At 43.7% G+C, this 16611-nt stretch overlaps 1 protein-coding gene across 1 annotated transcript in view; it reads right to left on the bottom strand.

Moving 5' to 3' along the window:
- Positions 1-13023, bottom strand: part of SND1 (staphylococcal nuclease and tudor domain containing 1) — a 437045-nt gene extending 424022 nt beyond the window's left edge. The window contains exon 1 of the mRNA XM_527879.8: positions 12447-13023. Within this exon, the coding sequence (XP_527879.3) occupies positions 12447-12524 (78 nt within the window). The 5' untranslated portion in view covers positions 12525-13023. The remainder of the gene's footprint in view (positions 1-12446) is intronic.
- Positions 13024-16611: the final 3588 nt, after the last annotated feature.

The raw sequence follows: 16611 nt of genomic DNA, 5'->3' as shown, positions 1-16611 counted from the left end.
TCTACAGTCACACAAACATTTCTGATACCAAATGTGTGTGGGTTTTTTTCCACACCAAGCAATCCTCTAATTCTCTGCAGACACCAACTGGGTGTTCTACAATTCAATTCAATTCAGACACTGTCTTCCTGGAATTAGTGTCAGATCCCACAAGTCAAAGGTGCCATCCCACAATACTCCTCCCACTGAAGATGCCAAGCTCAAGCCACCCTTAATGACTGACCAGCTATAAATTAGGTGTGTGTTCTCATGAGCCTCTTCTCGGGTTTATTAATTTGCTAGAATAGCTCACAGAACTCTGGAAAACAACCTACTTACTAGTAACTAGATTTATATAAAAGTATACAACTCAGGAACAGCCAGATGGAAGAGATACATAAGGTAATATATGGGGGGTGGAGTGCACAGCCTCCATGCCCTCTCTGGGCACACCACCCTCTCAGCACCTCCCCATTTTCCCCAACCCCAAAGCTCTCCAAACCCCATCATTTAAGGAGGTTACCTTACATTGGCATGATTTATTAAATGACTGGCCATCAGTGATTGAACTCGATCTCTAGTAACCAGGCCCCACTCACACTTAGGAGCTTCCCAGAGTCACTCATTAACTCAAGTGTGGTTCAGAGGGGCTTGTTTGCTGGGCAGAGTGGCTCACGCCTGTAATCCTAACACTTTGGGAGGTCAAGGTAGGAGGATCACTTGAGCCCAGGAGTTCAAGACCAGCCTGGGTAGCACAGAGAGACCCCGCCTCTACAAAAAATACAAAAATTAGCCAGAGGATCTCTTAAGCCTGGCAGGCTGAGGCTGCAGTGAGTTGTGATCGCACCACTGCACTCCAGCCTGAGCAACAGAGACCTTGTCTCGAAAAAAGCAAAAAAGAAATGACTAGAGTTTTAGGAGGTCTGTGCCAAGAAGACCACGACCAGATATATTTCTTTTTACATCACAATATCACACACCACCTTCTTATCCAAGAAGAAAAAGGAAAAAGAGGAAGAGCTATGAGCCAGCAAATAGGAAAAAAGTCAGACTTCTCTCACATGATTTTGCCTCTCACCTCCACCTGTCATCTGCACTTTAGGAAGTCAAAAATTTCCTTAGTCATGGAACTCTCCAGAATCCAGAGAAAGCAGATAAAAACAAAGCCAAAAAGGATCTACTCCACCTGTCAGTATTAAGACCTTAAGACACCTGGGGTTGGCGGGGCCGGCAACCAATTAAGAAGTACAGGAAGGCCAGACGTGGTGGCTCACGCCTGTAATCCCAGCACTTTGGGAGGCCGAGGTGGGCGGATCACGAGGTAAGGAGATGGAGACCATCCTGGCCAACACGGTGAAACCCCATCTCTACTAAAATACAAAAAACAAACATTAGCCAGGCATAGTGGCATGCACCTGTAGTCCCAGCTACTTGGGAGGCTGAGGCAGGGGAGTCGCTCGAACCCGAGAGGTGGAGGTTTCACTGAGCCAAGATTGTGCCACTGCACGCCAGCCTGGCGACAGAGCGAGACTCCATCTCAAAAAAAAAAAAAGAAGTACAGCAGGCCCTCACATCCGTGGATTCAACCAACCATGGGTCAAAAATATTCAAGAAAAAAACAGTAAGAATAACAATGCAACAATAAAAAAATTTAAAAACAATAAAATATAGCAACTATCTACATAGCATTTACACTGTATTAGGTATTATTAGTAACCTAGACATGATTTAAAGCATACAGGAGGCTGGGCACAGTGGCTCACACCTGTAATTCCAGGACTTTTGGAGGCTGAGGCAGGAGGATCATTTCAGCCCAGGAGTTCAACACCAGCCTAGGCAAGATAGGGAGACCCCGTCTCCACAAAAAATTTATTAGCCGGGTGTGGTGGCATGTACCTGTAGTCCCAGCTACTCAGCGGGCTGAGGTGGGAGGATCACCTGAGCCTGGGAGGTTGAGGCTGCAGTAAGCCATGATTGTGCCACTGTACTCTAGCCTGGGTGACAGAGAGATTCTGTCTCAAAAAAAAAAAAAAAAGATAAAAGAGGTTGTGCACGGGTTATGTGCAAATACTATCCCATTTTATACAAGGGACTTGAGCATCTCCAGATATTGGGAGGTTGGGGAAGTCTTGGAACCAAATACCAAGGGACAACAGTAATTATTTACCAAGGCCCAGGTGCTGGGCCCTGCGCTCCACAGAAAAGGCAAAGTGGCTTTCAGGAATAGTCTTATTGGGGAAATAAAACTACCAAACAAAAAAACTATTGAGTAATGAGCTACTAAGCAGTATTTTACCCTAAATTTTATCTAACATGACACCTGTAAGAAATAAACAGCTAAGGTACAAGTAAAGCACCCCAACCACCACCAAAAACAAAAAAGGTTACAAAAAAGGTACCAGTGGCTGCACTTCTAGAATCTATCTTATACAAATGCTAGCATCAGAGCACAAAGATATACAGTTCAATCAGTGCAATAGTGCTTAGAATTATGAAAAGCTAAAAACAACATATATCAACAGAAAAATAGATAATATACATCCAAACTGTGGAATACCGCTCAACCATTAAAAAAGAATGAGGTAGATCTACGACAGAAAGATAGTCATGACAATTTACTAAAAAAAGAAAATTGCCAGACACATAGAGATTGACCCTATTTCAGTTTCTTTTAAAAAGGAGGAGAGGGTGTGTATCTGCATGAAACATTTTGGAAGCAAATACACTGTTGACGTTTGCTGGGAGGATGAGAATGAATGGTAGAAAGCTGAGGGGCAAGGAGGGCAGAGAGAGAGAGATTTTTTTTTTTTTTGAGACTGTGTCTCCCTCTGCCGCCCAGGCTGCAGTGCAGTGGCGTGATCTTGGCTCACTGCAACCTCCACCTCCCAGGTTCAAGAGATTCTCATCCCTCAGCCTCTTGAGTAACCGGGATTACAGGCACGCACCACCATGCCCGGCTAATTTTTGTATTTTTAGTAGAGATGGGGTTTTGCCATGTTGGCCAGGCTGGTCTCAAACTCCTAACCTCAAGTGATCTACCCACCTCGGCTTCCCAAAGTGCTGAGATTACAGGCGTGGGCCACCATGCCCAGCTAGGGATTTTTCTTTTTTACTTCATACCTCTCTACTGCTTGAAATTTTAACAGCAAGTTGAGTATAGAAATACCAATTATTCAATTACTAACACTGGATGACATCCACCTGAATGCTCTGAAGGAATTCCAGGATAAACTGGAAAACTGTTGACCAAAATGAAAAAAGGCCATCAAGGGAACTGTAAATGTGACCCCTAATCATAAGGACTTCATAAGACCTGAGAATTATTTTTACTTCCATATTAGACAAGCTAGTGGAATATAAAGACTAAGACCATTGAGTAGATCATTTGGGGTTTTAGTGTTGTTAAGAATGGGGCCTATGAATAAGAAACAGGAGAGATCCAAAAGGCCTAGGGATGAAGCTCCTCAGGATTGCAAGAACAGAAAGTGAGGAATTTTAAATCTTAGTTTTGTAAATGACACTAAAGACTTCCATTGAAATAATGTGCCAAGCTATTGGTGCCAAATTACAGGAAGATCCTGGGAATCTATGCAAACAGAAGGAAAAGTCGCAGATGAGTGTTAAAATGAGCATATGGCCTAAATCAGGCATATAAAACAACTTCTCAGCTGTCAGTTGTGACCTAGGAATAGGATCTGAGTCACTATAAGTGGACCCTGAGGACCCCAGCCCAATATTGAGCCACAAATTAAAAACAAAGTGTCCTGGGAACCATCAAGACAAATGCGAAGAGAAAGAAACCACTATCCTCCCCTCATAAAATTCTGGTGCACCCACCCCCACATACATACATTTCACTTATCATTTATGTCCCGCCCCTTCAACTACAAACAGTACAGGAGTTAAACAAGATCAGTGGATCTCACATGCCAGCCCCAGATCAATCCCAAACTGATTCTTTCAGAATAGCCTAGGAGTGGCTTTTTTTGAAAATAGACCTTTCCAGGCCAGTCCCAGAGCTTCTAATTCAATGCCTGGGAAACGTCTTCTAGGTTGTCCTGATGCGATGACCTGTTTAGGAAATCACTGGGCTCCTTTCTCTCACTCTGAATCTACTCCCAGAAAGGATTTAAGAAGGCTTACCATAAAAAATAAACTCAAAAGTAAAGAAACTGTGTGAGCAACTGCCAAAAATAGATTAAAATGATTCCTATACAGGTTGAACATCCCTAATCCAAAAATCCAAAATCTGAAATGTTTTGAACACTAACATAATGCTCAAAGAAAATGCTCACTGGAGGATTTTGAATATCAGATTTCCAGGTGAACGAAGCTAAGCCCTAAGAATAATGCAAATATTCCAAAAACTGAAACACTTCTAGTCCAAGTGTTTCAGATAAGGGCTACTCAACTTGTACTTGTGCATTAAATAGAACTGAAAAAGATCTGAAAACAAAACTAAACAAAAACCAAAGTCCTGGCTCCAAGCAAGAAGAACAGAGCTCAGGACCCTATTAGCCCCCACACTCCCACCACAGTCTCCCAGTCAAGAGCAGGGCAAGAATAGACTCTCCCTATGAGCCAGAGGCTCCCTAAGTTGCCTCCTCTCTCCTTCCCTTCTCAAGTCAAGATCTGCTGCTCCAGGAAAATGTCACAGTGTTCTGAAGCAGAGATAGGACTAGGTGAATAAAACCCACCAGAACCATGTTCCTCTGGGTCTCAAGCAACACTCCCACTAGTTTATCATGATACACTACTGAAAGGAAACCAAGAACTCCCCTTACTTCTATCTACCCTCTCTCCACCCCACCATTCAATCATTTAGTCTCATTCTAACTCTCTGGTCTTCCACACTGGAAAACCATATTTCCACTAATCTTCTTTCTCAAACTAAAGATTAGAAGAAAAAAAAAGAATAGGAACAGAAAACCTGCTTTATGCAAGATAAACGGCAATTCAAAGTCAAGCCGTTAAGGTATGAGATTTCTCAACTTTGTTTCAGCATGCCTAAATGAAATGTAACACAGGGTTTCTTATAAAATTACAGCCTTATGGGACTGGAAAATGCTTAGAGACAATGCATCCAGCAACCTCATGTTAGAGAAAAGGAGAGTTTGAGGTGGAATATCTTACCCAACATTACCCAAATGGCAGCACCCAGGCCAGAACTTGTGTCCCCTGACTTCTGGGCCAATGATCTCTTCTCTCTGCCATGCTGCTTTCCAGGGACAAAGTTAATAAATTAGATTACTAACTTTAAGCACAGATTCTTTAAATCTCCTTTATTCCTCTTGATATACATGAGGTTGGTGCTACAAGACCATCCCAAGCAGACTACTTGCCACATAAACAAAACTAAGAACCCAAAGAGCCTCAAAATTTGTTGAGGAATAGAGAGGAGATGGTACCTTAAGTCACACATGATAAGCACATAAGTGAAGAAAATGTGCCAAACCAGTTTATATCATAGATTACACATTTCAAAAATGGCATCTGAAAATGACATCAAAATTTTAATTAGTTTTATTTTTCCCATAAGTTGCTTAACTTCCTAATTTTTAAAAAATGCCAACTGAAACCACTGTTCATTTTTTTCTTAAACATTAGAGTGAAGAAAAAGATCATTAATGTATCATATTGAGTCTAATGAAAGTAAGTGAAATCTCGTAACATTCCATCTATATCGAATGTTCACAACCTGTGATTCCACATAAATTTCTGCTGTAAAAGCAAAAAGCATATGTCAGTCTCCCAAGAGAGGAAGTAGCAACAGAAACCGGGTTGTGTATTCATCTCCCAGCAAGAAATATGAGGAAAAGCCAGATAAGCCCAGTAAGAGTTGAGTTCCTTCATTGCATTTGTTTTCCCTGATAATGCACAAAATTTCCTACAGTATGTACCTATGCTCTTCTTGGAGAAATGAAATAAATCCAAAGATCAGACTCTAAAGGATATCTACTATGCCCCTGTTAGAACCACACCTGTCAGATGGATAGCTAGCCTATGCTGAGAAGTGAGTGGACAACAGGCCTTAGATACCTTGTTACCTGAATTCAAAAACCTGGCCAATTTTCTCTGCTAAACCTACAAACAGAAATCACAATTTTCACTTGCTCCCCAAATTTCATCCTCCAAATAAACTGGGGCATAGACTTCACCATAGCATTTGCCCACTATTGCCAGCACTAGTCACTGGCCTCAGAAGTTCCCACTCATGTTAATGAGCCACAGAATGCGTAAGCGAGTTCTTACCTGATAATTAGTTTTGATCCCCTGAAGCATGCTACTTTGCTTTTCACTAACACAGTTCACTAAAGCTTGCTAGGCAAAAAAGTACTGCCAGAGGCCAGAGCAGCAGTAAATTCCATGTAGTAACAAAATGCTAAGAGAAATATCAACAATGGCAAGTTCTAGATGCTATTTAGCTCTTATAAAGCCTACTTTAGGCATTTTCTTTTTTAATCCATGTTTTTCCCTCCATTAGAAGAAAAATAGTGACTGTGGGAATACACAGGACTAGCTGATAGTCAGAAAATCTTAGTCTTAATCCTATTAGAAACAAGCATATGACTAAGTATTTTTTCTTATCAGTCTCTCATTCTTTTTTCTTTTGAGACACAGTCTCACTCTGTCACCCAGGCTGGAGGGCAATGGCTCGATCTCAGTTCACTGCAACCTCCACCTCCCAGGTACAAGTGATTCTCCTGCCTCAGCCTCCGGAATACCTGGGACTACAGGCACGCGCCACCATGCCTGGCTAATTTTTTTTGTATTTTTAGTAGAGATGGGGTTTCGCCATGTTGGTTGGGCTAGTCTCGAACTCCTGACCTCAGGTGACCCACCTGCTTCGGCCTGGGATTACAGGGATGGGATTACAGTGCTGGGATTACAGGCATGAGCCAGTGTGCCCAGCCTCCAATTCTTAATATTTATTCAGTGTACTTAATGTCAGCTGTTGATCTCACCAGGGTACCAGAAAAATTACCACCTCCACTGCCTCTCTTCCTTTTGTCACCCTTAAACACATATATTACATAATAACTCAGGTTAAACCCAAACTATTTACATGGGATACTGAACGTGAAGAAACTGAAGAGCTACTATAAAAACTCTAAAGAATAAATCATAGGCCAAGTGCAGTGGCTCATGCCTATAAACCCAGCACTTTGGGAGGCCAGAGTGGAGAAGGTCACTTGAGTCCAGGAGTTCGAGACCAGCCTGGGCAACATAGCAAGACCCCATTTCTACAAAAAAGAATAAAAGATTAGCCAGGTGTGGTAGCACGCACCTGTAGTCCTAGCTACTCAGGAGGCTGAGGCAGGAGGATCCCTTGAGCCCAGGAGTTCAAGGCTGCAATGAGCCATGATTGTGCCACTGCATTCCAGCCTGGCAACTAAGTGAAATCCTGACTGAAAAAAATAAAAAATAAAAAATAAATCATCAATGGTGGAAACCCCAGGGGCTTTGCATTTGCTGTTTCCTCGGCCAGGAACGCCCTTCCTTTATGGTTAGTTTTTGATGTCCATCAGATCTCAGCACAAATGCCATCTTCTGAGAAGTCTTTCCTAAACACAGTATCCAAAAGACCCACCCTCTCCCTTACTACAAACCACTCTGTCCCAGTCCCTTACCTGGTATCACTATCTTGTATGATCATGCTTATTTCTTGTTAACTTCTTTATTGTCTGACTCCTCCATAAGCCATAAGGATAGAAATTTGATCTACTTTTAAAATTCTGTTTCTCCAATGCCCAGACAGAGCTTGACAGATAGCAGATGATCAATAAATACTTGTTCAAGAAAGAAAGGAAGTATGATTGCTTATGATTCTATTTCATTAGTTACTACACTGCTAACATAACTAGAGCCAGATGGATGCTTCCTTTTGACAGAAAAATGACAGAAAACCTTTAAGATACAGTAAAAACTTAGTGTTCCTTTACTTACAATCTTGATTAAAAGCTACCAGGCTTACCTGCTGGGAAATGGGCATTTTAAGACCACAGGGAAAAGCCTTCTAGCCTATCTACTTCTTTATAAATGGCCCTTCTAAAATATTGTTATTCAGCTACCTTATCCCTTGGAATAGTAGAAGGGTATTTTAAGTAGCTTAGGAAAGGTGGGTTTTGTTTGTTTGTTTTTTCCTGTATTGGGGGAACCCACCCCCAATACTTCAACATAGCCAGTCCCTCTGTTCGGGTTCCCTGACTTCCCGCAATATTCCTGCATGAGCGAAGTACACGTAAGAAAGAGCAGGTCAACAAACTTCTCTGTCCCCACTGAACTTTTCAAAGACACACACTTCTTAGTTCAGAAACCTAAGATTACACCTGTAATCCCAGCACTTTGGGAGGCCGAGGTGGGCAGACAGCTTGAGGCCAGTTCAAGACCAGCCAACATGGTGAAACCATGACTCTACTAAAAGTACAAAAGTTAGCTGGGCATGCTGACACGCGCCTGTAATCCCAGCTACTCGGGAGGCTGAGGCAGGAGAATCGCTTGAACCCAAGAGGTGGAGGTTGCAGTGAGCCAAGATAGCGCCACTGCACTCCAGCCTGGGCGACAAAGCGAGACTCCATCTTAAAAAAAAAAAAAAAAAGAAAGAAAAGAAAAAGAAAAAGAAAGAAACCTAAGAAACATTTAGCTATAATGAACTGAATTATAGGTGGGATTTCCTAGAGGCTGTACACTGAAGGAATCACCACTAAGCTACCCAGCAAGAAGTCTACATCTTGCTTTACAACAACCTGACAGCACAAGTCCCATTGAAGGAGAAAATTATGGCCCTTTCCTCCCTTGTGTCCCTTTGCTTTGGTCACCCAGTGAGAATCATGGTTCTTAGAATAAAACAAAAGACTAGCAGAGGCATTCCTTTCCCCTTCTGAGGCAATTAAGTGGGTGAGGGGAGGGTAAGGTGAAATGGGAACTGGGATTTGGCACTGTCCGTCCTCCCTTCAGCCTTCCACACCATAAGTAGGATAAGATATGCTGCCTCCATGGCTGCTTCCGATAAGCACAGAAGATTCAAGAATTCAAGATTCATTCTGCTGTTGCGAATGCTTGACAAGACATGTAAACATACCCAAAGAGAAAAAAACAGAGAGTAAACCAGGTCAGTAAAACCAGAGAAAATAGCCATCTCAAAGCTAAGGGGGGTGACTCAATTTATACTAAGTACCCCAACACTTCTCCCAACCTCATCTACTTAACATCTGCTGACAATATTCTGTTGCAGTTAAAGAGTATCAAGCAAATTATTCAAAGAAACCCAGATTTTAAATCCTTCAGGGTTTCGAGAAAATAAAATCTGATTTCATAGAAGACATGTATTTATCTGGGTTATATTTTGTCCACCCACATACTTGCTAGTCTCATCCCAACTCAGAAAATACAAATCCATCTTAAGTTTTTCCATCATCCTTGCTGATATTTTGTGTAACAGAACAACTCCAAAATATCTGTATCAACTTACTGTCCACTTCCTCCTTAAATATTCCAGAACCAACTCTGTCCCTTCACCCCGACTCTCAATAGCAGACACAGGTGTCAACATCACCCTCGTTTTTTAAAAATTGGTCAAAGTGTTTTACAACTGGATTCCCAAGTTCTTCAACCTTGAACAAAATAATGTAGGACTTAACAGGATAGCAAAGCAGAGACCAGAAGAAACTTGTGCCTTTCACGGCCCTACAACACTTTCTTTTGCCAAAAAAGAGGAAGGACTATTCCTCTTTACAGCAGCAAACTTCAACCCTAGACGATTTCAGACCTTCAGCTCAGCCTGAGTCCAGATAAATCCAAAGAGTTTACAATGAAAAGCGTAGGTCAGTGTTCCAATTTCTACCTCTCTCCCAAAAGGCAGAAAAGTAGTGTCTCCTGTTTTCCTATTCATCAAACTATTTCTTTCTCACTTTCATCTGTCACAGAGCTCCATCTTCCTTTGTAGAGTTCTTGCAAAGCAGTTCCTAGTACCAATGGAAACTATTACTCTACAGGAAAATACAACTTTGCTTAGCAGAAGAGCTTCACACAGAGCAATTTGCCAGTGGTCAATTTTTCATTCCAGACAAGGCTTCTAAGCCTGGCACAAATCTGCCTGTCACTCTGCAGTTCACTCAGCTTTCCTCCCCTAATCCCTGCCTGTAACTCACCCATCCCCTGTAGTGTGGTCAGAGAAGGCAGTGCAATCTATACTCAGTACAGATGGCTCAAATCACTGAATTGTATATGCCACTTCCCAGACTCAATCATCTTCCACACCATACTCCTATGTGAAGACCATAAGCACCAAATGAAGTCATTTACCATAATAGCAGCTCCCAGACAAGACAAGGAGTAACATCTAATCTTTTCTCAATTATAGACAGCTTCACTTTCCTGCAATTTGTGGTTATGCATCACTGGCCCCACCCTCCATGTTATAAATTAATACCCTGGAGTCATGAAGTCAGAGACATCGTGCATGATATTGAAGAGCATGTGCCGTGGCAGACAGGCCTGGGTTCAAGTCTCAGCTCTGCCTCTTATTACCAATATAAGGTACCTGTCCTTGGGTTAACTATTCTTTCTAAACCTCAAATTACACATCTATAAAATGTGGCTGATAATCGTTATCTACTTGTTAGGTATTACAAATGAGACAATATGAGCAGAATAGTCAGCACAAGACATGACAATAAACAAGTAATTGGTGATATTCAGTATCCATGGGGGTAATTTGTGGGCAGTCACCGCACAGAATCCAGATGCCCTAAAAGCCTCCAGCATTGGCGGAAACAAAACTATGTTCAGCCTCATTCTATTCCCATTCCACAAATGAGAGAGACCTTTAAGAACAATTTAAACCTCAGCAAGGAGAAATCTCAGAAAGATCCACTCTTTCTTACTGCCAAACCCAACACCGGAGAGCCAAGAGATGTTTTTGTTCCTACGGTGAAGAGAAGATCAGTGCAAATGAAAAAGCTAACGAAAGAAGAGCCACTTTAGGATAATCCTTTCATGGGTCAGGTCAGTATTTCAGAGGAAAAATATATGCGGATCTTGGAAATTCTCTTCTCATTCAGTTTCAGATCAGTTCTGACCCTCCATTACACATAAACAAAAGGAAAAGGCAGTACTGAAAATCCCAAGAATCTTGGCTGGTGGCAGACTATTACCTTAAGAAATGAGCACATGGGAATTGGGCGAGGGGATCTTAAAATCAGTTTTACACACACATAAGCTGCAGAACATTTTAATCTTGTGAAAGATAACAGGGTAATAAAATAGAATTTTTTTAAAACTGGGTCTTGCTATGTTGCCCAGGCTGATCTCCAACTCCTGGCCTCAAGCAATCCTCCCACCTCGGCCTCCTAAGTGCTGGGATTACCACCATGAGCCACCGCACCAGGCCTAAAATAGAATTTTTCAAAACTTTCTACAACAGCAAAACTTGTGGAGCCTTGGGAGAAAGTATCACAAAAGATATTTGCTGTTGCAGATACAAATGTCAGAACTGCAGTATGAAACGACATCTAGAAGTTTACAGTCATCATAAACCAGAAAATTGGTAAAACCAAGAAATGTCAGGTTCCAAGATTTGGAAGGGTTTTGGGGAGGACAACTGGGGGCAAGTGATAAAGTGAATTTATATTATCAAATTATCATGGAGCTAGGAGTAAACTGTAAAAATAAACTTTGCAGGTTCAAATTCAAAATTGAAGAATTTTCAAAAAGTGAGGGTATATAAAATCAGGCAGAATCTATAGTGCTATGAGCACTAGACCAGGAATCCGAACACTTGGGCTCTTGCTATGGCTCCAACCCAAACCACCATGTGACCTTAACCAAGTCACTTGCCTTCTTCAAGCCTATCTCCTTATCTTTAAGGGACGGGAGAACAATGATGATTACTAAGATTCTTGCCGGCCTAACCTTTTAGAAGTCAAAAGTACACAAAGATCAGGAGCTTTCAGGTCGACACAAGAGGTGGAGGGAAAGAGAGGAAAAGAGGGCCACAGAGTGAGAAAACTTGGGAGTCAAGTAACAGCGTTTGTGGGAACAGAAAAGTTTCATGATGGCCAAGTACTAGTAGAGAAGAGCCGATGTCAGGATCTCGAAAAACTGCTAACTACTCAGCATATGTCAAAATGAACAGAAAGACGGGGGATGGGAGGACAGATATCAACGAATTGTCTCTGTTAATCAATCAGTAATCGATCTGTCCTGGTAAACAGACAGGAGATCCGAATGCCGCAACCTCGGAAATCACTGTGACCCCTGATGTCAAGGTGTCCGGGAGGCAAGGAACAAGGGGACTCCGTGTCTGCTTCCGTCTAGTGAGAGGATTCGGAGAATCGACGAAAAGTGAGGAAGGGGGCAGAGGAAAGGGGATCTGGGACATGGAGCAGGCTGGCGGGAGGTGGAGTCAATGCCTGACTCCCGCCCGAAGGCAGGCAGAGGGGTCGGTGTCCGGGGCCCGTTCTCACCATCTTGACGATGCCCCGCTGCACGGTGGGGACCGCGGGTCCCCCGGAGGAGCCGCCGCTCTGCGCGGAGGACGCCATGTGTGGAGATGCAAAGGCAACGAGTGGAGCGGCTGGCCGGACTGGAGGTGTCAATGTGGGTGTCGGTGTTGGTGAAAGGGAGTCGAGGCGAGGGGCAGGCTGGCTACCAGCTGCGGACGGTGGACGGGACGGACTCGCCGGGCGCTCACAGGAGCAGCAGCGGGACACGGAGCGAAAGAGACGCGATCTCCGCCGCCGCCACACGTTCTACTCGCCGCGCAAGCGTGCCAGAGCGCCACCGCCCTCCGCCCAATTAGCGCCCAGAGCCCGCCGGACCTCAGGCCAATAGGCACCCTGCTCGCGGAGCCCCGCCTCTTGGTCCCCAAAACGGTGGCGAGTTCCAGGAAGCGCTGAAAGAGTTGATTTGCAAGGATGGGCTAAATATGGGGCGGGACTTCCGGGGCAGCCGGAGTAGGTAATGTCGGGAGGTGTAGTGGGAAGGAAAGGACACGTCAGCATCTGGCCGCGGGGCGCGGGGGGCCATGGGAGCCCCAGGGGCGGAGCCAGCCGCGCCCTCCCGCCTGACCTCGCCCATGACGTCTTTCCCCGCTGGCCTCAGGGGCGCACACTTGTATACCCACCTAGGTGGGCGCCGGTGTACCCGGGAATGCGGCCTGGGAGGGTGGAGCCACGCAGGCAGAGTCCTGGAGGAATCTCCGTACCCGCTCCACTCGACTTCCGACATTTTACCTTGGCTAAAAGTATGGAGAGAACTTGGAAAATCAGAGCTTTGTGGAACCTCCTACCGATGTGGGCTTTGACCTGCCACGCGGCCGCGCGCCCTTTTTGTAGTCAGAGAGTGTGTCTCGCCCTTGTTTGTGTCGGTGGGGTCTAGCACTTGTGAGGCGTTCCATTAATGTTTGTTGGTGGGAGGAATAAATGTCTCTTAGAGGAAGGACATGCCGCGTATACAGGGGAGAGTGACCCTCGTTCTTCGGTCTCTTCCCAGCTGCTCCCGTGACGTTAGGGAAAAGGCTCGCTTCACGCTCTCCCCCGACCCAGTGTGAAGCGCCTCCAGCCACCGGATACCTTCCCTAGCCCCAGTAAAAAGGTCGGGGAAGGAACGGGAGAGCCAGGGCCTACAAATATTTAAGTGACTGTTTAGCGAGAACTAATATTCGTTGAGTGCCCACTATGTGGAACCAAGGACCTTGCATGTGTTATGTCATTTAATCGTAAAACTTGGCTCTACACTGAAGACAGTACTTCCCTTGCAGTTTTTTTGTTTCTTTGGTTTTGTGGCTTTTTTGAGACAAAGTCTCGCTCTGTCGCTCAGGCTGGAGTGCGGGGGCACGATCACGGCTCACTGCAGCCTTGACACTCCCAGGCTCAAGCGATCCTCCTGCCTCAGTCTCCTGTGTAGCTGGAGCTGGTACCACGGGTCCGCGCTACCACGCCCAGCTAATTTTTTTTTTGTAGAGCTGAGATTTCACTTTGTTGCCCAGGCTGGTCTCCTGGGCTCAAGCTATCCTCCTACCTCGGCCTCCTAAAGTGCTGGGATTACATGCATTAACCACAGTGCATGGCCCCCTGCTCTCTTAAAAGATTGTAAGTTTATTCTCCCACACTAAACATATCCCAGGGTTAAGTTTTGAGGTCACCTTCTTAGATCCCTAATTTGTCACCCTTTTCCAAAAAAAAAAAAAAAAAACCTCTGTGGAAGTTCGTTCCATCATATACCCCTCTCTATCTCGTGGCTTTTTATCTACCGTACCCGTATTTCTACCGTGTCATTCATTGAAATTGTTAACACTTGGTGCACGGTCTTCAGCCAATAATCCTGAAATACTTCAATATCTACGAGCATGACTTATCCCATAGCCTGACCTCTTTGCTCCTTGACCTCATCTTCAGTAAACTTGACCTCTGCACCTATTTAGGACGTTCTCCAGACAGATAAAACACCATAACTTCATAGGTACGATTGTAAACTCAAACACTTTGTCTTTGATCATAACTGCTGTCCTCTCTCCCTTCTCATTCAGTTAATTATCTTATATCTTGTATTAGTTACATAACAATTTGCCCCAAAACTTAAATACTAAAGAAAACAATAAGCATTTATCTCACAGTTTTTGTGGGTAAGGAATCTGGGGTGGGTGCCTGCCTTTTCCTCCGGGTCTTCTCTTATAAAGCTGCAGTCAAGGTGTCAAGGGGAGTTGGGAAGGGGACTGTGGTCTCATCTGAAGGTCCTCCTCTGACTGAAGGTAGATTGCTTCCCAAGCTCACTCATAGTTGCTGACAGAATTCAGTTCCTCAAGATGTTGGACTAAGAGCCTCAGTTTTTCAGTGGTTCAGTTTCCTTCTACATGGGTCTCTCCATAGGGCAACTCACAACATAACAGCTGATTTCCATCAGAGCAAGCGAGAGACAACAGAGGACAAGCTTTAACTAGAATTTAAAGTCCCTGAACTCACTACCCTTGCTTTACCAGCTACCCTCTGCCTTCTCCTGGATCCTTGGCTAGACTCCATGCACTGTCCATCATTTTAGCCCCTTTCCTACGAATATCTTCATCTGTAATTCCCATTGTCTTTCACTGGGCCCACCTGTCAAAACCTCAACTCTAGGCCCTCTATAGCTCTCTACTTTCTTCAAACCTACCACTTACCTGGAGAAAACACTCAATTCTGCAGGTTGGTGCCACAGTGAATTAATTAATGGGCCCTCACACGGTGCCTGGAATTTCTTCTCTTTATTCAGTCAGTTCAGCCTTGAACTCTATTGAGTTTGTTTTAACTGACTCCACTGTTTGCCACACTCTGAAAGTGATAAGGCCTCCTACTTGGGAGAGAAAATCATCAAGAACTCCTTCAATTTCCCACCACTGAATCTAAAATCTTATCTTCCTTCTCATTCCTCTCTTATCCCTTGTTACTGTCAACTAAAGAAAAAAAAATCAAGCTTTTAAAGAATTAAAGTTAGTTTTATCCAGAAGTCTTACTGAGGCCCAAGGACTACATATAGCCCAGGAGCGGTTGCCAGACTGCTCCTGCACAGTGTTTCAGCCCATTGCTTATATATAGGAGGTGGAGGTTCAGTACATGCAAAATCACATCAAAGCTTGGGTGTTAAGAGTACATCTGGTTATAGATCTCTAAAGTACATTTGGTTATACATGTTAGAACCACTAACTCTGTCAGTTGTTATGTGCAGGGAAAGGCAAGGACTAAGGTCATTTATCTTTTATGGACTATATTGACTCAGGCAAGAGACACTGGGGGCCGTGTGCTTTATCCTGTTTTTTCTTCAGAGCATCTTTCAGGGTAGCAGTGTGTCATTGTCACAGTCAGGGGCTTTGTGAAATTCTGCTGAGAAGCAGAAATGAGGAAACATGGCTTCTTATATTTGCTACCTTGTCTCACATTACAAAGAAAAAACTCCCTCCTACTCTTCAGGCTAAACTCTTCGTCTTAGTTCTTGATCTGCCCCCTCCACATTTCCGATCATTCCCTCTCCGGTTTTTACAGCTTCTCATTTTATCCTAGGTTCTCCTCATTAGCATTAAAAAAATTTTTTTAATCTTAAAAAAGAGTAGAACAAGGAGTTCAATCTATAACTGACAGCGAACAATCAGTTGATATAACACTACCTTCAGACCAGCCTCATTAGCACTTAAGTATTCTCAAATTTCTTGCTTTGTAAAAGTCAATTAATTAAATAAATTTTTCCTTCATTCCACATCCATCTCCAGATATCTCTCCTCCCTTCACAGGCATATCTTCTTGCTAAAATTCTCTTTGTTGCCTTCACATCGTCACACCATATTCAATCCTCAGCCCTCTGCATTCTGACTATTGCCCTTACCAATTTACCAAAACAGTTCTCTCCAAGGTCACTGATGACCTCCTTGTTACTACATTCAGTGGACACTTTTCAGACCTCAATTTGCTGAGATCTCCATAGCATTTGACACTGTTTGCCCTTTGAAATGCCTTTCTACTGAGATACTATACCTGTGTATCCCTCCCATCTCCTAGCTGCTCCTTCTCATCTCCATTGTGATGACTCCTTTGCCTGCCCCTTAGTATTGATGTTCCTCAGGGTTCTCCGGAAAGCATCTTCTTTTCTAATTCTAAACATTCT

Source organism: Pan troglodytes, chromosome 6 (genome assembly GCF_028858775.2).
Source record: "Pan troglodytes isolate AG18354 chromosome 6, NHGRI_mPanTro3-v2.0_pri, whole genome shotgun sequence".
Lineage (NCBI taxonomy): Eukaryota > Metazoa > Chordata > Mammalia > Primates > Hominidae > Pan > Pan troglodytes.
The sequence above is the reverse complement of the archived record's forward strand: the minus strand, read 5'-3'. Positions and strand labels throughout refer to the sequence as shown.